General features: G+C 41.3%; 1 protein-coding gene and 1 pseudogene across 2 annotated transcripts in view; one reads left to right on the forward strand and one right to left on the reverse strand.

The window, feature by feature from the left end:
* The window catches only part of ETFDH (electron transfer flavoprotein dehydrogenase), a 44233-nt gene that overhangs the window by 10248 nt on the left and 13489 nt on the right, over window positions 1-20496 (forward strand). For both annotated transcript variants that reach the window (XM_006073910.4, XM_006073907.4), the window contains exons 2-6: window positions 11372-11512; window positions 12260-12489; window positions 14034-14115; window positions 14554-14672; window positions 16799-16876. In XM_006073910.4, the coding sequence (XP_006073972.2) occupies window positions 11372-11512; window positions 12260-12489; window positions 14034-14115; window positions 14554-14672; window positions 16799-16876 (650 nt within the window). The remainder of the gene's footprint in view (window positions 1-11371; window positions 11513-12259; window positions 12490-14033; window positions 14116-14553; window positions 14673-16798; window positions 16877-20496) is intronic.
* LOC123465051 lies at window positions 5106-5685 on the reverse strand (annotated as a pseudogene).

A 20496-nucleotide genomic window follows, 5' to 3' on the forward strand; every position in this document is an offset into this window, starting at 1 on the left:
GAGAAGGAAATGGCAACCCACTCCAGTATTCTTGCCTGGAGAATCCCATGGACAGAGGAGCCTGGTGGGCTGCCATCTATGGGGTTGCAGAGAGTCAGACACTACTGAAGCGACTTAGCAGCAGCAGCAGCAGCAGCAGCTAAATCATTGCTGTTTTCATGGCCTGGTGTTAGGACTACAGACATCAAAGAAATGGACATAGAATTGCCATCAGTGTGATTTTGTATGGTGATATCATGAGTTCGCTGAACTTTTTGACCTCACTTCTCTACCAAAATTTAGCCAAGGTGTCTAAGTGTTTAAATCTCTAAAGTTAAGTGTCAGATTTGTATTCAAAAAAGGAGTAAAGGTTGTGACTTTCTTTAACCCCCTGAAGGAAATTAGACTACCCAGTTCCAGATATTTTTAAGAAAATTATTAGCTATATAGCAATGGAATTACAGTTTTGTCTGGGACCAAACCATCAGATTGCTAAAGCAAATGATAACTTCTGTATGCTTAATTACAATGCATCAAAAAAATGTATTTTTGTAATAAATAAGTAAGTATTCTTTTAAATGATGATAATACTCTATTTGAATTCTGGAACTGAGCTCTCTTATAATATCTTTATTTGCCTTTTTTTTTTTTTTAAGATTTAGTAAAGGTGAAGGGATACGTAGATTTTAAAAAGTTATTCCCAATATTACAGTTTTTAGTATGCTGTTTGCAAGTAGAGAAAATTAATACCTTGACTTTTTTTTTTAATAAAAGAGTGACTCTCAGAAAACAGATTTCTAGTGTTTAAGAGGCTTTAGGGTTCAGTGCTTCAAACCCCTTCCCCTCCTGCGTTCATCATAATCTAATTGTCTGATGCTAGGTTTTACTTTTTAAAAAATTCATTTTATTGGAAAGCATAAAGCGTAAAAATAAATCAGTTATGCAGTTGAGTGCTTAAGAATATAAATAATTAGCCTTTGCCAGGCCGACATCTCCTTTTAATCAGAAAAGAAGGAAAGCGAGAGGAAGAAGGGAGGGAGGAAGGAAACAGCTAGTTTCAGGTCCTATAACTTCAGAGACAAGGTCAAGTCCAGTTGTAGCCTCAGAGTTTGACTGGTGTTGGAAGGATAGAGACTGGGTTAACTGGGGTCATCTGAATTTCTCTCTTTCTGTTGTAAATGAGGATTGTAGCTGTCCCACAGGTCTCATAAAGTCATAAAAGAGTACCATGTGGTAATAAAATTGAAAATTCATAACTGTTCTATATGCCCATGAAAATATAAATTTTATTATATACTCCAAATCCAAAATACAAAACCCTTTGTTGAGATTTACTCTTTTTGTTCCATGTTTAGAAACTCCTTCACATGCAGACAGATGCTTCACTATAAGAGACAAAAACTGAGAAAGGCCTCATCGTTATCATTATAATCCAGGAATTAGTTTTAGGAAAATAAACCAGAGATTTGCAGATTGCTGGATGAGTTAAAATTGTAATTACGAAGGTACCTACCAGGTTAACAAATGTGTATTAGTCACTTGTAATTAGGAGGGTACCTGTCAGGTTAACAGATGTGTATTAGTCACTTGCTTTGTGTGAGACGTACTGGGTCCTGCACAATAGTATTTTCTAGACAAAGGTTGACAATAAACCTCAGAGCTGATGAAGTGGGGAGAGTTCATAACTTGCTGAATTCAAACACAGTCTAGACAAACTCCAGAGTCTGTTCACTTCAGTTCAGTTCAGTTCAGTTCAGTCGCTCAGTTGTGTCCGACTCTTTGTGACCCCCTGAATCGCAGCACGCCAGGCCTCCCTGTCCATCACCAACTCCCGGAGTTCACTCAGACTCACGTCCATCGAGTCAGTGATGCCATCCAGCCATCTCATCCTCTGTTGTCCCCTTCTCCTCCTGCCCCCAATCCCTCCCAGCATCACAGTCTTTTCCAATGAGTCAGCTCTTCACATCAGATGGCTAAAGTACTGGAGTTTCAGCTTTAGCATCATTCCTTCCAAAGAAATCCCAGGGCTGATCTCCTTCAGAATGGACTGGTTGGATCTCCGTGCAGTCCAAGGGACTCTCAAGAGTCTTCTCCGACACCACAGTTCAAAAGTATCAATTCTTCAGTGGTCAGCCTTCTTCACAGTCCAACTCTTACATCCATACATGACCACAGGAAAAACCGTAGCCTTGACTAGATGAACCTTTATTGGCAAAGTAATGTCTCTGTTTTTGAATATGCTATCTAGGTTGGTCATAACTTTCCTTCCAAGGAGTAAGCGTCTTTTAATTTCATGGCTGCAGTCACCATCTGCAGTGATTTTGGAGCCCAGGAAAATAAAGTCTGACACTGTTTCCACTGTTTCCCCATCTATTTCCCATGAAGTGATGGGACCGGATGCCATGATCTTCGTTCTCTGAACGTTGAGCTTTAAGCCAACTTTTCACTCTCCTCTTTCACTTTCATCAAGAGGCTTTTTAGTTCCTCTTCACTTTCTGCCATAAGGGTGGTATCATCTGCATATCTGAGGTTATTGATATTTCTCCTGTCAATCTTGATTCCAGCTTGTGCTTCTTCCAGCCCAGCGTTTCTCACGATGTACTCTGCATAGAAGTTAGATAAGCAGGATGACAATATACAGCCTTGACGTACTCCTTTTCCTATTTGGAACAAATCTGTTGTTCCATGTCCAGTTCTAACTGTTGCTTCCTGACCTAAATACAGGTTTCTCAAGAGGCAGGTCAGGTGGTCTGGTATTCCCATCTCTTTCAGAATTTCCCACAGTTTCTTGTGATCCACACAGTCAAAGGCTTTGACATAGTCAATAAAGCAGAAATGGATGTTTTTCTGGAACTCTCTTAGCTGCTACCTTATTCTGTGTTGTCTTTTTTGTTTGTTTCTTCAGTTAATAAATGTTATTTCTTTTAGCAGCTTTAAATTAAAAAAAAAAAAGCAGAAAGTACACAGAGTTTCCTTCTAACTTTCTCCCATTCCCTGCTAACATCTTGCGTTAGTGTGGTACATGGGTCACACTTGGGGAGCCAGTATTGATACATTAAAGTTCAGAGTTTATATCAGGTTCACTCTGTGTGTCCTACATTCTGTGGGTTTTGACAAATGTGTAATAACACATATCCTCCATTAATAACATTATCATACAGAATAGCCTTGCTGCCCCACAGATCCCCTTTTTCCACATATTGATCCCTTCCTCCCTCTTTCTGAACACCTGACCTGCTCTTTTACCGTCCTTTTTCCAGAATTCATAGAGTTGGAATCATAAAGGGTGTAGCATTTTCAGTATGCATTTTCATTTCCTCCAGTGTCTCTTCATTTCTTTTTAGCACTGATTAACATTCCATTGTATGGGTGCACCACAGTCTGTTGATCCACTCACCTATTAAAGGACATCTCCCCAGTTTCGATAGTTACGATAGTTTCGGTAGTTATGTTATATGCTATAAACATTCAGGTGAATCTTTTAAATTCTGTATATTTTATTGTGATAAGAACACAACATGACATACACACTTTGGACAAAATTTTAAATGTATGTTATTGACTATAGGTACAGTGTTGTACAGTAGATCTCTAGAGTTTGTTCATCTTGTTTGTGGATTTTTGTATGGATGTTAATTTTCAACTCATTTTGGTGAATGCCAGATGCAATAGGAATTGCTGGATCCTGTGTTAAGAGTATGTTTAGCTTCAGAAGCAAGTATCAGAGATGCAGAGGAGTGTAGGAAGAGCTGATGGAGCACTTTCTTTGCTCAGCCCCTGTAACGGGCACTAGGTTTTCAGGATAAATCAGACCCTCTCTGCCTTTGAGGAATCCACAAGCTGAGAGGAGACAGATAAGACAATCCTGTACAATGTGTTACAAGAGCAAGGAGGGGGTTAGAACTATCAAGAAAAATTTTCAAAATTTCCAAAGGAAGTTTAACCAGTATAGAAAACTGAAGGAAAATTCCCGGCAAAGAGGGGATTTCCTGACAGTTCAGTGGTTAAAGCTCTTCGTTTCCACTGCAGGGGGTACAGGTTCCATCTCTGGTCTGGGATCTAGGATCCCACATGCCTTGCTGCCCAGCCAAAAAAAAAAATTTTTTTTTTCTTAATATTCCAGACAGAGAAAATAACAAGTTGTCCACTTAAGAACGGTTAAGATAATAAACCCTATTTTATGTATATTTGACCATAATAATAATTTTTAAGAAAAACAGCAAAATACGAAGCAAAGGGCCCAGTGGTGTGAAAAAAATGCAATATTTGGGAATGTGTTTAATAGATTAATGCTGGGAAATAGTTTCAAAAGATAAACTGGGTTCAGATAGTAAGAGATCCTGTATGCTCTTCTAAAGAATATATAATTTATCTTATATTCATTTATTTTTTTCAGAGTATCAAATGATTTAATATAAAACTTAAGCCACTTATTCACCCTCTAAAAAACACAAACAGGAGAATAAAATAAACACACCAAGACTTCCTAGCCCTTGCAGGATAGGAAGAAGCCCTGGACAGAGAGTCTGCAAATGTTTTTCCCTACACCCAGCTCTGCATTTCCTCAGCCATTCGAGGGTCCCATGTTTTGACCCCTTTTGCAGTGGAAAGGAAGCAGAAGCTACAAGAGTTATGTAAAGAGGGTGGCAACAATCTTACAGCTATCTGGTGCTAATAGCTTGTACACTCTGATTTGCAACTTTGAGAAACAGTATCAAATAAGCATTGTCAAATACCTACTCCTGGCCAACCTTTACTGTCATTCTTTTAAACTGCATCTTTGAGAATCATTGTGTTAATTCATGGTAGCTTCTGCTTACACAGTCTCTTAAGTAACGAAGGTTACTTTCAGGACAACCCCCAAGATGATGTGGTGTTTCTTAATATAGCTGTAGTGTCTGCTGGGTGTCATCCCCTAGGACAGGCTGGCCAGATGGCAGCACCATGCGGGGGCCCACACAGTCACTTTCCTACAGCCCTGCTTGTTCCCTGTCCTGTCTGAACACCCCACAGTCAGCATTGAACTCTGAAGTCAGTGAGGACCTTGGCTTGTCTTCATTCTGAAGTTGAATGAAGTAATTGAATCCAGTTCTTCACCATTAATTCAAAGGAGCTTCCAAAATGTGTCAGGCATGTTCTAGAGAAGCCTTCTGGGGTGGAGCTGGAGGGTCTTGGCCTCCAGGCTCAGGGGGATTGGTGGGGGGCGGCGGGCAGCGCTGGAACAACTTCTTTTTTCTAGGCTGCCAGGAATTCATGAATTGCTCATTCTGTTTGTGGCCAGAAGATATGAGTTAGTTTGAGATCCACCACCTCAGAAGGAATTCTGTCCACTCCAGCTTCCAACATCCCTGACTAAACCACACTCTGCCTCAGACCATTTTACAGCTGGTTTTTGTTCATAGAAGGATTCCATTCCTGCTTATCCAGATGTGTTGACAACAAAATTATCCACTTTCTGCCTCTGGTTTTGGTAAGCTGGCTTGATGTCCATCTGGGCCAGGCAGGCCTGGCAGAAGCTGTCAAATAGGTCCTGGTTCTTGAACTGCTCCAAGACGAGCATGATGAGTGTGAGGTCCCAGAGAGGCACTGAGGCCGGGCTGATGGGGCCACCGCTCCCAACAGCGCCCATCGTGCCATCGCGGCTCCTGTGGAGGCCTGGCCCGCACTGCCACTGCCCATCACATGGGTGTCCCCACTGTCTGCCATGGCTGCACCTCGGGCCCTCGAAGGAGACCGAATATGGCTTCCTCTCAGGGACAGAGGGCCTGAGTCGTCTAGAGAAGGCAGAGGTGGAGGAAGGGCTGGCAGGGGGTCCACAGCATGGCCTCATTTTTTCTTTTTTTTTCAGATTTATTTATTTGGCTATGTAGGGTCTTACTCCAGAGAAGGCAATGGCACCCCACTCCAGGACTCTTGCCTGGAAAATCCCATGGATGGAGGAGCCTGGTAGGCTGCAGTCCATGGGGTTGCGAAGAGTCGGACACGACTGAGCGACTTCACTTTCACTTTTCACTTTCATGCACTGGAGAAGGAAATGGCAGCCCACTCCAGTATTCTTGCCTGGAGAATCCCAGGGACAGGGGAACCTGGTGGGCTGCCGTCTGTGGGGTTGCACAGAGTCGGACACGACTGAAGTGACTTAGCAGCAGCAGCAGCAGCAGGGTCTTAGTTACTGCAGGCAAGATCTTGGTTGTGGTGCATGGACTCTAGTTGTGGCACATGGGCTCAGTTGTGGCATGCAGGCCCTCGAGTTGTTTTGTATGGACTCCAGTAGTTGTAGCACATGGGCTCAGGAGGTGTGGCATGGGCTTAGTTGTTCTGCGGCATGTGGGATCTTAGTTCCCAAACCAGGAATCAAACCCACATCCCTGCATTGCAAGGCAGATTCTTAACCCCCTGGACCACCAGGGAAGTCCTGAATTCATTTATTCTTGAAACATTTTGAGACGGGGCATTTTCACTTTCCCTTTTATTCAGCATTGTGTTATTTTAATACTTACATTGGATCATAAAGTATTTACTTAATAAAAGAGTTTAAAGGAGGCGGGGAAAGAGTATTTTTAGCTTTGTAAGAAACTGCCAAACTGTCTTCCACGGTGTCTATACCGTTTTGCGTTCCCAGAAGTAATGAATGAGTTCTGCTGCTCCACCTCCTCAGTGGTGCTCTCCATGTTCTGGGTTTTGGCCACTCTAATAGGTGTTTTAGTTTGCAGTTGTTTTAATTTGCAATTCCCTAATGAAACGGGGTGTAGCATCTTTTCCTATACTTATTTTCCATATGAATAACTGTTTTGGCCAGGTGTCTGTCCAGATCTTTTTGCCTGTTTTTAAATTGAGCTGTTTACTTTCTTGTTGAATTATCGATAAATGAGTTTTTCGTGTATATTGTATGTCAGCCCTTTATCGGCTATGTTTTCTGCAGATATTTCCTCCCAGCCTATGGCTTAGCTTTTCTTTCCCTCTTGTTGGCCTTTTAATGCTTCTCATTTATGACTCTAGCCTGCCTTTTCACAGAGAATTACAATAAAACAGGACTAACCTGTTTCATAATAGCATGAGTCAGTCATAAGTAAGTACTCCGGTACAAAGGAATATAAAAAGGACTGATACTCAGTCAACAAATATTTATACATATATATAGGCTAGCACTAAGATTTAGCACACAAAAATTAAATAGGAGTATGCTATCTACTGGAGAATACAAATAAGACACTATTTATGTCATTTTTTGTTCATATAGATGTTTACAATTTTAGTTAAATGATTTTATGATTTTTGAGATTTTTTTAACTATAGTTAGAAAAACTTTTCCAAATCCAAGTTTCTTCCTAAAAATTGTGTTTTTCCCATAATCCCATAATGTCTTTTCCATAATAACAGTTTTACTGAGATGTAACTTATATACCATATCATTACATTATCTGAAGTATACCATTCAGTGGTTTTTAGTATGTCCACAAAGTTCTGCAACCATCACACAGTGATAGAACATTTTCATCATCCCAGGATGAATTCTCATACCCGTTAGAAATCAATCCCAACTCTCCAGCCCTAGGTAACTAATTTATTTTCTATTGCTATAAATTAGTCTATTCTGGATATTCTGTATACATAGAATCATATAATATGTGGTCTTTAAAAATATAGATTTATTTGACTGCACTGAGTCTTAGTTGTGGCATGCAGGATCCTTAGTTCCAGCATGTGAACGCTTTCATTGTGGAATGTGAACTCTTAGTTGCAGCATTATGGGATCTAGGTCCCTGACCAGGAATTGAATCTGGACCCCCTGCAAGGGGAGCATGGAGTCTTAGCCAGTGGACCACCAGGGAAGTCCCTAATGTGGTCTTTTTGTGGCTGGCTTCTAGTCACTTTAACTTAATGTTTGCAAGGTCTGTCCATGTTTACTTCTTCCTGTTGCTGAATAGTATGTCAGGATCACTTTTTATTTGTCCATTCACTAATGGACATTTGGTCATTTCCACTTTGGAGCTGCTGTGAATAATGTACCTATGAACATTCATGCAGAAGTTTTTGTATGGACATGTTTTCTTTGATCTTGAGTATATACTTAAGAGTGATTTACATGGAAATTAAACTTAGCATTTTGAGGAAACGACTGACTGTTTTCCAGAGTGGCTGCACCATTTACATTCTCACCAGCAGTGTAGGGGAGGGTTCCAGTTTCTCCATATCCTCACCCACACTTGTTGTTATCTATCTTATTGATTATAACCATCTAGTGGATATCAAGTGGTATCTTATTGTGGTTTTGATTTGTATTTCTCTGATGGTTAAAGATATTGAGCATCTTTTCATGTGCATATTGGGTATTTGTTTATCTCCTTTGGAGAAGCAGCTATTCAGGTTCTTTGTGTTTTTAATCATGTTATTTGTCTTTTTATTACTAGAAATGAGTTCTTTGTGTATGTTAGATACAAGCCCCTTATCAGAGATATGATTTGCACATATTTTCTCCCCTCCCATGAGTTATCTTTTCTCTTTCTTGATGATATCTTTTGAAAACAAAAGATTTTAATTTCGGTGAAGTACAGTTTATCTGTTTTCTCTTTTGTTGCTTGTGCTTTGGTGCCATAGCTAAGAAACTATTGCCTGATCCAAGGTCACAAGCGTTTACACTCTTTCAAAATCTTTTCTGATAGCATGAGGAATTCTAGATATTATATCCTTCATCCAGCTTAACTTCGTATCCATAAAATAATCATCAAATGTAAAGAAACTAACACTGAGACAACAGTGTTAACTAAACTGTGGCCTTTATCCAGATTCTTCTTCTGTTCAGGACCCAGGCCTGGTCCCCACCTTGCTTTAGTTGTCACGTCCTCTCCTGTCACGTCTACTTGAGTGTGGCACTTCCTCTCTCTTTTCTTGTGTCTCATGACCTTGACACCTTCAGTGTGCACTGGGCAGGCATTTTGTTCGATGTCCCTTGATCTGAGTTTGTCTGGTTATTTCTCACAATTAGATCAAGGCTGTAGACTTGGGGGAGGTGTGCCACAGAGGTGAGGAGCTTTTCTCATCACATCACATCGTGTGATACTAATATATCTTATTGCAGTAATGGTAAACTTGATCACTTGGTCAGAGTGTCTGTCATGGTTCTCCACTGTAAACTTAGTATTTTCCTTGCCACACTCTACTCACTGGAAGCTGATTCTGAAGTTCAGCCCACACTCAAAAGCAGAGACTCATAATTTGTGGATTTATCACTGTAATCCTTTATACTTTCACTTTTTTCTATTAAAATCATTGATCAAATGAAATTCATTTTGATATTAAGAAAAAGCTAACTTTCTTCCAGTATCTGAGCATTTAATGAAGAACTATCTCTTCTTCCTGATTTGAAAAAGCATCTTTGCTGCTGCTGCTGCTGCTAAGTCGCTTCAGTTGTGTCCGACTCTGTGCGACCCCAGAGACGACAGCCCACCAGGCTCCGCCATCCCTGGGATTCTCCAGGCAAGAACACTGGAGTGGGTTGCCATTTCCTTCTCCAATGCATAAAAGTGAAAAGTGAAAGTGAAGTCGCTGAGTCGTGTCCGACTCTTCGAGACCCCATGGACTGCAGCCTACCAGGCTCCTCCTCCCATGGGATTTTCCAGGCAAGAGTACTGGAGTGGGGTACCATTGCCTTCTCCGGAAAAAGTATCTTTATCATATACCAAATCCTTATATGTATTCTACCTTTTTATGAACTCTTTATTCTGTTCCTTTGATGATTTTATTCCTTCTCCCATGACAGACTCCCATAGCTCCATATGTAAGTTTTGATAGCATTCAGGGCTATTGCCAAGGAAGGATTCTGTCTTTTTATTTTTATTATTATTAAGGGAAGGATCACTGTGGAGAGGAGTGCTAGAGAAGGGGGTAAGAAATTGAAGATCCAGGAGTAAAGGAGGGTATTAATATTTAAAGTAGGAATATCTCTTAAGAAGATGGGAGGGAAAAGCCTCATCATCCAGGTGGAAGCATTCATCTAAGTGAAGAGAAAAGACCTCTCTTTAATGTAACCTAAGTGAATGAACAAAGGTCCAACACAACACAGATGACTTTAGAACTTCTTGCTGGGAACTGAGACAGTTCCCACCTCACTAGTTCTCTCTTTCTGTGAGGCCTGCTGTGCTCGGTTTCAGGTAAGGCATGGAGGAGAGAGAGGTGCAGGTTTAAGGGCAATGCAAGTTTAATGAACATTCTTGCAGATAAATCTTGGCACACATGTCTATTTCCATAAAATTCTTATTTGCTAACTCAAAGAATATATACATTAACTCAGTTGGAAGGTGGGTCTCCTTCATTTAAAATGAAGCCGACCCTGAAGCACAGTTTGCCCTCGTGGTCCCAGGGTAACCATTAGTACCTCCCTTGGTGCTGACCCTGAAGGGCTTCCCTGTGGCTCAGCTGGTAAAGAATCTGCCCACAATGTGGGAGACCTGGCTTCAATCCGGGATGGGAAGATCCCCTGGAGAAGGGAAAGGCTACCCAGTCCAGTATTCTGGCCTGGAGAATTCCATGGACTGTATAGTCCATGGGGTCACAAAGAGTTGGACATGACTGAGTGACTTTCACTTTCACTGTAGCGCTCTCCAAGTATCTGGTTTAGGTGGTAAATTATACAGTCATTCTATTTATAGGTGAAGCTTGACATAAGGTAAATTGAATAGATTAGCTTATTAAGAAGCTTTTAAAATGTTCTAGTTTGTGAACATTGCATTATGAGGAAAAGCCAACTGGATTGTCTACCTTGGAAAGAGGATAGTCTGCTTCAGTTCTCTCCCAGCTAAGGGCTCTGCAGTGTAGCTTTAACTGTTCACTGACTGAATGTCTGCAGTGTTGATGTGGCCAGAAGATAAACAGGTTTCCAAAGAGAAGGCATCATGTGGACTCACACAGTTACCTTAGTGGGGGGGGAGGTTTCCTGGCAATCCAGTGGTGAAGACTCAGCACTTTCACTGCCGTGGCCCTGGGTTCAATCCCTTGTCAGGGAGCTAAGACCTTGTAAGCTGTGTGGCAAGACTTAAAAAAAAAAAAAAAAAAAAAAGATGGTACCTTAGTGATCACCTGGTAACCCTTTACTTTTTTGAATGAGGAAACAAACCTATAACAGTTGAGTGATTCTTTAAGGTTTTAGGGCTAATTAACAGAAAACTCCAGGATTCTTGCATGAGAAATCCCATGGACAGAGGAGCCTGGCAGGTTACAGTCTGTGGGGTCACAAAAGAGTTGGACGTGACTAAGTGACTAAACAACAACAAACAGAAAACAGATCAGATCCCCAGTCCTAGATTTTGTGTGTGTGTGCGCTTTAAAATTTTTTCCAAACTACTCCTGAGAAAAACTATTTGAAAAAATAATACTGTTCCTAATTTTTGTGCAGTTTACCAGTGCTTTCATGCCATAAAAATTAAGAAAAATTACCTACCTCTGTGTGCTACACGATGGTCTTCAACTTCTGTTGTACCTCGAATTACTACCCACTATACTGTCTATCCCCGGGATCAGGACAAGCGATGGGAAGGTAAGTCTTCATTTCTGTGAAACTGTTGAGATCTTTCTAGAAACTTTGTATCATTTTGTGGAGGTAAATATTGATATTATATCTTTCATGATAGCATAAAATCACCTAAGATTTTATAACTTTGTCAAATCTGTTACATATTAATATTTAGATAAGCAAATATTTGCAAACTTACACTAATAGATCTCAGTAATAAAAGTTGATTTATGGAAGCTGAAGTAAGATAATGCCCTCAAACAGAACCTAAGAGAACATTCTGCTGAAACAATAATATACTTAGTATAGCTCTCGCAGGAAGCAGAGGGACAATTTATATACATAATGCTGTAACTCATAGGCTTAAAGAATGAACTTATGTTTGGGGGGGTGTGACAGGGAGGGGAGAATGGGGAGACAGATAGGGAGTTTGGGATGGTCATGTACACACTGCTATATTTAAAGTGGGTGACCAACAAGAACCTACTGTATAGCTCAGAGAACTCTGCTCAATGCCTTGTGGCAGCCTGTATGGGAGGGGAGTTCGGGGAAGAATGGATACGTGTATGTGTATGGCTGAGCCCCTTTGCTATTCACCTGAAATTATCACAGATTGTTCATCAGCTATACCCCAATACAAAACAAAAAGTTTATTTAAAAAAATAATAATGCTATAAAGGATAGTGAGTACTCATAACCCAACTTTGTGATTTTATCAGGTCATAGTCATCCCAGAATTGTCATGCATGTTTAAATCCTCTTCACTCCCAGGAGTGAACATGGAGCGGTTTGCAGAGGAGGCAGACGTGGTGATTGTGGGTGCCGGTCCCGCGGGGCTCTCCGCAGCTGCACGGCTCAAGCAGCTGGCCGCCCAGCATGAGAAGGACATCCGTGTGTGTCTGGTGGAGAAAGCTGCTCAGATAGGCGCTCACACCCTCTCAGGGGCGTGCCTGGATCCACGAGCTTTCCAAGAGCTGTTCCCAGACTGGAAGGAGAAGGGAGTATGAAAAGTTGTTATTTATACCAAGTCTCATCTTGATTGTATTGCTATGTCCAGATGAAAGGAATGTGGAGAACCCTTTTCACCTGGTTCTAGCTCTTAGAGGGTAACTATAGATAGGTTTTTAATTTTAAAAGGGCCAAAAAAATTGACTAACATCAAATATAGTCAATAATTTTTAAATTAACTCATTTTCACATAATGCTTTCTACATGTTGTGTTTGTGTACTGGATTTATGAGAAGACATTATCTTGAGAAAGTCTTTGAATAAAATACAGCTTTTTGATTTTGAGGATATTTCCTAACTTACTCCATAGGTGTTTATATCATTGTTCTTAATAAAATTTTCTATAACTATCCTATTTTTTAATACCTAAAGCCAAAGAGGGTAATTTAATCTAATTTTCTAAAGAAATACATTAGTAAGACTTATAACCTAAGCAGACATGTCACCGGCGAGCTATACAGAGAACCCAGTGCTAGTCTTACTACGCTCATCGTTTGTATGACCTTGGTTAAAATCTTATACTCTGCGTATCTCAGTTTTTTCTTCTGTGAGATGAGCCATATTATTTCTATTCAAGGTATTCAAGGTTAGAATATTTAGTATCTGTGAATACTAAGTATTCTATATATACAGTTGTGAAAACTGTTAACAAACACAATTCACCTAAGTAAATCTAAAGGTCAAATTGGCTTCATTCAGTGATTCTGAGCAGCACCCCATCTAGCAAACAGAAAGGAGCTCCAAAGAGCAGCAGAAAAGGAGAGGATTTGACAGACAGAACGTGGCTGGGGCACGGGAGTCATAAGCAAAAGCGCTGTCTCAGGCACTGTCGCCTCCCAGGCGGGGAATCCAGGAGGACACCTCACCAGGACTGGCAGAGAGGCTGAGATGGAATGAGGTTAGCGCCGAGGCTGGGAGGTGAGCGCTGAGGCTGGGTGTGCTGACCTGGGGCTTTGCACGAGTGACAATGCTCTTCCTTCTAAAGTAGCAGACTCCTTGAAACTTGACATGCTGTAATTATGCCTAATTTCTCTCTTCAGTGTATTTCAGAAATAGGCATCATTTAATTAGTATTGACAAAATAGCAATTCTAATATTAATAGAAAAAAATTTTCACATCAAAGCCTCATGTAGCCAGGCAGATCCAATCCATTCCATACCTGTTAATTGTCTTTATCCAAAGAAAAATAAAGCCTCTCTTCTGTGTCCATTGACCACTGGAGCCAGTGTCCAGCCTGACCTCCACAGAGGCAGGGAGACAGGAGGCCAGCCTCCTTTAGGTTCACTCAAAGGTGGCTCCAGGTCCCCCAGGAAAGACAGTCCTGAGATGAAAACTGGCTTGTTTAGTTTTTAAAAAGATTCCCATGCATCTCAAAGAGACAAAGGATTTACAGTGTCAGGTTTTCCAAAGGAAGTGATGGAAGAAAAGTGAGGAAGACAGTTCTCTTTCCTTTTTGACATATTATTTTACTATTTTGTGTTTACCCTTACAGATATGAACTCAAAACACCCTTTTCTCTCCTCCTCTTGTTTCCAGGCCCCTCTCAACACTCCTGTAACAGAAGATAGATTTGGAATTTTAACAGAGAAATACAGAATTCCTGTGCCAATTCTTCCAGGTAAAGAATGATAAATATTGTGGACATACAGAATTCCACAGCTGGAAGGAACTACATTTTATCTGGTTAAATCCTTTCCTTTTACAGATGAGAAAGCAAAGGCCCAGAGACCTGAAGGACTTGCCCAAAATTACACAGCTAGCTTGTGGAAAAGAAAGCAGGACCAGAGCCCAGAGCTTTTTTGTCTTCCAGTCTAGCAGCATTGGGATAGTCTTGTAAAGCAACCAGGAGTTTCTGATTTAGCTCTGTAACGTTGTTTTCAATGTAACAGTTTGAACTCTAGACCAAAATTATTAGGAAGTAAATTGAAATTATGGCCAGAAGATGATGCGTGTATATAATGCAGAAATTAGACCTTAGAATTTCTAAATTTAGTACTTAGGTTTTTGTAACTTACCACTAAAAAGTGAGACTTCTGAATCCAGCCTCTGTCTGTAGGTCTCCCGATGAACAATCACGGCAATTACATCGTGCGCCTGGGCCATCTGGTGAGCTGGATGGGGGAGCAGGCGGAAGCCCTGGGTGTGGAGGTGTACCCTGGCTACGCAGCTGCCGAGGTTTGTGCCTCTCTCCTCCTAATGCTGATGGGAAGTGGTCACTTTTTCTTTTGAAACTAAACCAAGAATGATACAGAAGTAAATAGATAAATATTTTCAAAAAGCCGTAGGATATTAGAGTTGTAAGATCAGAAGAAATCTTAGCAGGATCAATCCAAAGAGTACTTGAAGTCCTGGTATTTCCACATCAGGTTTCTGGTCAACCTGGAATGAAAAAAGCCTCTGTACAGATTGTTGGTAATGCTTTCTTCTGTAAATTGAGTAGACGTTTCTTTATTTTCTTACAGTGTGTAGAACAAATCTGTGCCCTCCCCCAAGGACAGCTTTCCAATTATTATGCCCGCTCTCCTGCCCCACCTTCACTGGTGATTTTTTTTCCAGATTAAATATTCTCAATTCTGACAACCACCATGTTATATATTTTGAGTTGCTGCAGTATTCTCATTGCCACCCAGAGTGAATCAACTACTTGAAGCCTGGTTACAGCATGGTAACAAGGGTTACCATGTTCATTCTAGAAACTGTGCTTCCAATAATTCCTTCAAAATAACTCTGGTAACTACATCTCACTATATAGAGTCTCACTACTTGTTGTTGGGGAAATTATTAAAAATAAAATCTCCAGCCAAACCAGAAAAAACTCACCTCTACAAATTATAAACAAAAATGAAGCAGTTTTATTACTGAATGAGCATTAAACCAAGACTGCAGTGCAGTTACAGGCCATCTGCTAGGGTGATTGCCAAGACGGAGGGAGCTCAACCTTTTACTCAGCCAGACAGATACCGTCCATTACATACATGTTAATCATCTTTCTCCAGAGGAAAAAATAAAGCGTCCTATATCTTTTTGACTGGCAGCAAGTGACAATGTGGAGGCAGGCACGTAGCCCAGACTATCCCCCAGAGACAGGGAGACTGGACACCATCCTCCGTGGTCACATGTCAGATGTGTCTCTGAGGACCCAAGAAACACTAAGATGCTGACCTACCAGAAATCTTACTTAGCTTTTTATATGATTCCCATATATCTACGAGAGACAGAAAGAATTTACAGTCAAGTTTTCTAAAGGAAATGCTGAAAGAATCTGGATAGGAGAGGGAGTTGTCCTTTTTGTCACCAGTGAAATTAAAACCATCTTTGTTTTTCCCATTACAGTAGATGTAAGCCAAATAAAACACATGGGCCTCGGCACTACACGTCCTGCTACTGGTTTCTATGTTCCCAGTTCATACACGTGGATTTGGGTTTGCATTTCTCCCAAATAAACTGTTCTTAATGGGAGTCAGTGTCCAAGCCACAAGTAGGTGGTTTGTGGCATCCATGGTTCACACACACACACACACACACTCACTCTCAGAGTCCCCAGCAGCTCTCCTCTGCTCTGCAGTTTCCTGTTTGTCAAGGCCGTCTACAGGTCCAGGCCACAGCCCTTCCTGGCATGGGTTTGTTTCAAGGTGCCATGTGCATTGCTGCTGGTTCTCATCTCACCTTTTCACTCGCATGCTTTCTGGCACGAGGTTCCAGTTCTTTCCTGTCCAAAGAGTGTCTTCCTCTGGAAGAAACAGAAACTGAGTAAAAGAGAGAATTGTTCCTTCTCATCTTCACAATCACACTTTTGATCAGTTTTCCCTCTTTCTTCGTGGTCCAGAAATAAGTTTTAATCACCCCCGGGCTGTCTTCAGCCCCACTCTGTTTTGTCTTATTCGAGTGTTTGGTTTTGGGGTCTGAGCTCACTGGGGAAGAGGCTTTCCTGACACTGTCCTCAGCGACCCCAACTGACAGTCCAGTGTGTCACAGGCCCTGAGTCCAGGCTGTGTACATATGCCCTTGACCTCTGAAACATTGCATCTTCCTAGCTCCTTGGTGTCCTCTCGGTAGCTCTCCCATTCTTCCTCGTCAGGTTGGGACATTTCCTCCATTTCAAGCTGTTTGAGTTGAGTTCTGTTTGATCTTGAAGGGAGTATCTTAAAAGCACATCTCTTATTTTTACTTGAACATTCTTAAGCCTGTGTCTATATAATCTACAGAATAAGTTCACCTTCTAAAAATCAAAAGCCGTTTGTTGTTTCTTTGCAAGACAGTTACGAGTCTCTAGGTGATAATGAAAAGTGTTTTTGTTTTAGGTCCTTTTTCATGAAGATGGCAGTGTGAAAGGAATTGCCACAAATGACGTAGGGATACAGAAGGACGGTGCACCAAAGGTGAGCCTGTGGACAGTTCATGCTCTGCAGACTGACAGTAAAATATAAAATTAACTCACACTCAATGATCTAGTCTTGCTACAGACTGCACATTAATTAAGTGCATGTTAGTGTTTAGTTATTAATGTGGAATTTTATCTCATTGTTAAAAAATAAACATCTTTGAATTAAATATAATTTAGATAAGTGGATATAACATGTTTAAGAACAATTTTCTTAAAAGGTGAAAACATGATTCGTATAAATATAAAACAAACACAGGTCACAGATATTATTTCACTCATTTATTCATGAGGGATTTGGTAAGATGTGATAGCCAGGTCAAGGAGATCAACACCGTGCATGCGTGGGCCAGCTGCTCACTCCCCTCCACAGTCCTCACTTCTGTGCACGAGAGTCGTTTGCATCACTGCTGTCAGTAATGTGGATTGAATCTTTGACACCTTTTGGTAAATACAAGACTGATTGCCTTTCTAGCTTTCAGAATATGCCTGAATGGCCTTCCAGTTTTCACAGCTCATTATTTTTGAATTTGTAAAAGAAGAGCTCTTACATGGATTTCAGCTCTGTTAGGTCCTTTGGAAAGGACAAGGAAAGAATAACCTTCCTTTCCTATAACAAGAACAAAACACAGATTAACATCTTGATAAACAAATTTGTCTATTCATGCTTGTTTATTGTCTTAATTTCTCAACTAGAATAGAGGCTCCTTGAAGGCTGAGATCATGGAGGGTTACGCCAAGGCTGGCACAGAGCCAGGTAATGCCAGGGCCTCCGGAAAGATGGGTCACCTCCTAGTTAGTCCTTTTCTCCCATTATACAACAGAACTGCGCCTCTAGTCTAGCATTTCCCCAAGCAGGTCTTCCTGCTTCTCTCTCCTTCATGCTTAGAGAGAAACACGTGCCCACGTTCTCAAGTCTTAGTGCCTCGCTGTTCCTGCTGCTGGCTTACCTGGCCGTACAGAATGTCGTGAGGTTGTGGGACTCAGCCTGCCCTATGGCAGGGCCACGGAGCTGTCTTGTAACTGGCCCCAGGGATTCTGATGCACAGCCAGGTTTGCAGACACCTGTCATCTCATCCTGCTTCTCAAAGTGTGGAATGTACCTGCAGCACAGAAGCCAAAACTCTGAGAACGGGAGTTTATGACAAAGTAAGGGTTTATTCCAGGATGCCGAGCAGCATGGGGAAAGAAGCCCCTCAGATCCACGCCAGCTTGGTCTTCGAGCTGAGGGTATCCTAAAGCAGAAGAAGTTAGGATTGGGAATTCACTGGGGGTGCAGTGGTTAAGACTTGGCAGTCTCACTGCTGAGGGCCCAGGTTCATTTGCTAGTCGGGGAACTAAGAGCCCGCAAGCCACACAGTGTGGCCAAGAGAAAAAAGCAGCAGCTGGGATTAACCACTTCCTCTGACTGGGAAGTCAGGATGTCTCTGGTTTATGGTTCTCTGGCTAGGTGCTCCGTGCCTCCAGGGTTTGTGGGCTCATGTCGCACTGGAGAAACAGCCTGAGTTTGTACGTTAGTGATGGACCTGTAACAGCAGTTGTAGTGCATTAAAGGCATTTTCATAACAGCCACTGTAGTCACCTGACTCTGGTGGATTGGTGTTCAGAGAGCACAGGGTGAGGTCAGAGGCGACAGAAAGGGAAAAAAATTCTGGATTGAGAGAAACTTGCTTTAGGGAACTCAGTTTTCTGAGTTTTTTTTTTTACATTTTCAACTTCTTTTTAAGTAGTACATAGTATTTTTTATTGACTTATTGAAAAGAGAGTAAGCCTTGTCCAAGACGTCGTTTGGTAGAGAAATGACTGCTACTGTCTTTTTCTTTTTAATTTTTATTGGAGTACAGTTGCTTTAAAATGTTAGCTTCTGCTGTGCAACATAGTGAATCACCTATATGTTTACATATATCCCCTCTCTTTCGGATTTCCTTCCCATTTAGGTCACCACAGAGCACTGAGTAGAGTTCCCTGAGGTATACAGTAGGTTCTCGTTAGTTATCTATTTTATACATAGTATCAGTAGTGTATATATGTCAGTCCCGATCTCCCAGTTTATTTCACCTCCCCTTACCTCCTTGGTAACCATATGTTTGTTCACTTCATCTGTCTCTCTGTTAATGCTCTGCAAATATTGATAAGATCATCTGTACCATTTTTCTAGATTTCACATATATGCATTAATATACAATTTTTTTTTCTGTCTCTGACTCACTTCACTCTGTGTGACAGTCTCTAGGCCCATCCATGTCTCTGCAAATGGCACAGTTCCATTCCTTTTTATGGCTGAGTAGTATTCCATCGTGTATACATACCACATCGTCTCTATCTGTTTCTCTCTTGATGAACATTTTAGGTTGCTTCCATCTCCTGGCTGTTGTAAATAGTGCTGCAGTAAGCACTGAAGTTCATGTGTTGTTTTCAAATTATGGTTTTCTCTGGGTATATGCCTAGGGATGGGGTTATTCAATCATATGGTAGTTCTCTTTTTAGTTTGTAAAGGAGCCTCGATTCTCTTCTCCATAGTGGCTGCACCAGCTCACATTCCTACTAACAGTGTAAGAAGGGGAACTTAGTTTTAAGGGGACTTAATAATAATAACAGAATATTGTTTTCCTATATTCTTTCCTGTGTTATGGCTATTCTTTTCTATATTATGGTCAGGTAATTATAAATTGCCATTTAGTCTTTAAAAAATTTTACTTTTAATATTACAACATTGAAGCACACAAATTCTCCCACTCTGATACTTTCTTTTTGTGTGTGTTCTGGTGATATTTGTCCAAATGTATATTTTTGTGTTCTGTACTTTGTAGTTGTAAAAAGATTTTTATATTTTATATATTGTGTATGTATAGATGTAACAGCATAGAAGAGTACAGTGGAATCTCAGTAACTTGAGCTACAGAGTCTAAGTTTTTCAGTCTGTCTTCAGATGGCCGTGTGGAAGGGGAAGAACTGAAGGTGGACTCTGTGTCCTCTGCTGTTCGGCTCATTTATTCCGGCATGGCTGGGCTTCCCCCTGCCCTTCTTATGGCTCACAGACACCTCGCCGAGCAGACCCAGTTCTCTGTCCTGTCACCTGGCCTCCTGGTGGGCACGCTGGCACAGCTGAATAACTTTCTTCCGGAAACACTTCCTGCTTTTCACCCCACCTTCTCCTGGTCTTCCTGATATTTCATGGGCCCCCTTCTGCCTTTGCCTGCGCATCCTCTGCTGCCCCCACCCTGCCCATCCTCTGAGTATCTGGGCTCTAGGCTTCACTGTGGGATCCTCTGCCTATATTTTCTCCGTAGTGGCCTCATTTAGTGACATAACTTTAAACACCTCTCCTCCAAGTCCCAGAATTATTGTCCAGCTGCTCATTCAGTAGCTCTAATCTTAGATCTGTCAGGCTTCTTACTGTCAGAATTCTTTTTTTTTTAATTTTTATTTGTTTGCGTATTTTTAGCTGCTCTGGGTCTTTGTTGCTGCGTGAGGACTTTGCTCTCGTTGCAGCAAGTGGGTGCTACTCTTGATTGCAGTACATGGGCTTCTCTCATTGCAGTGGCTTCTCTTGTTGTGGAGCACGGGCTCTAAGGCACGCAGGCTTCAGTAGTTGTGGCTCCCAGGGTCTAAAGCAGA

This window comes from Bubalus bubalis, chromosome 17, assembly GCF_019923935.1.
Source record: "Bubalus bubalis isolate 160015118507 breed Murrah chromosome 17, NDDB_SH_1, whole genome shotgun sequence".
In the NCBI taxonomy this organism is placed as follows: Eukaryota; Metazoa; Chordata; class Mammalia; order Artiodactyla; family Bovidae; genus Bubalus; species Bubalus bubalis.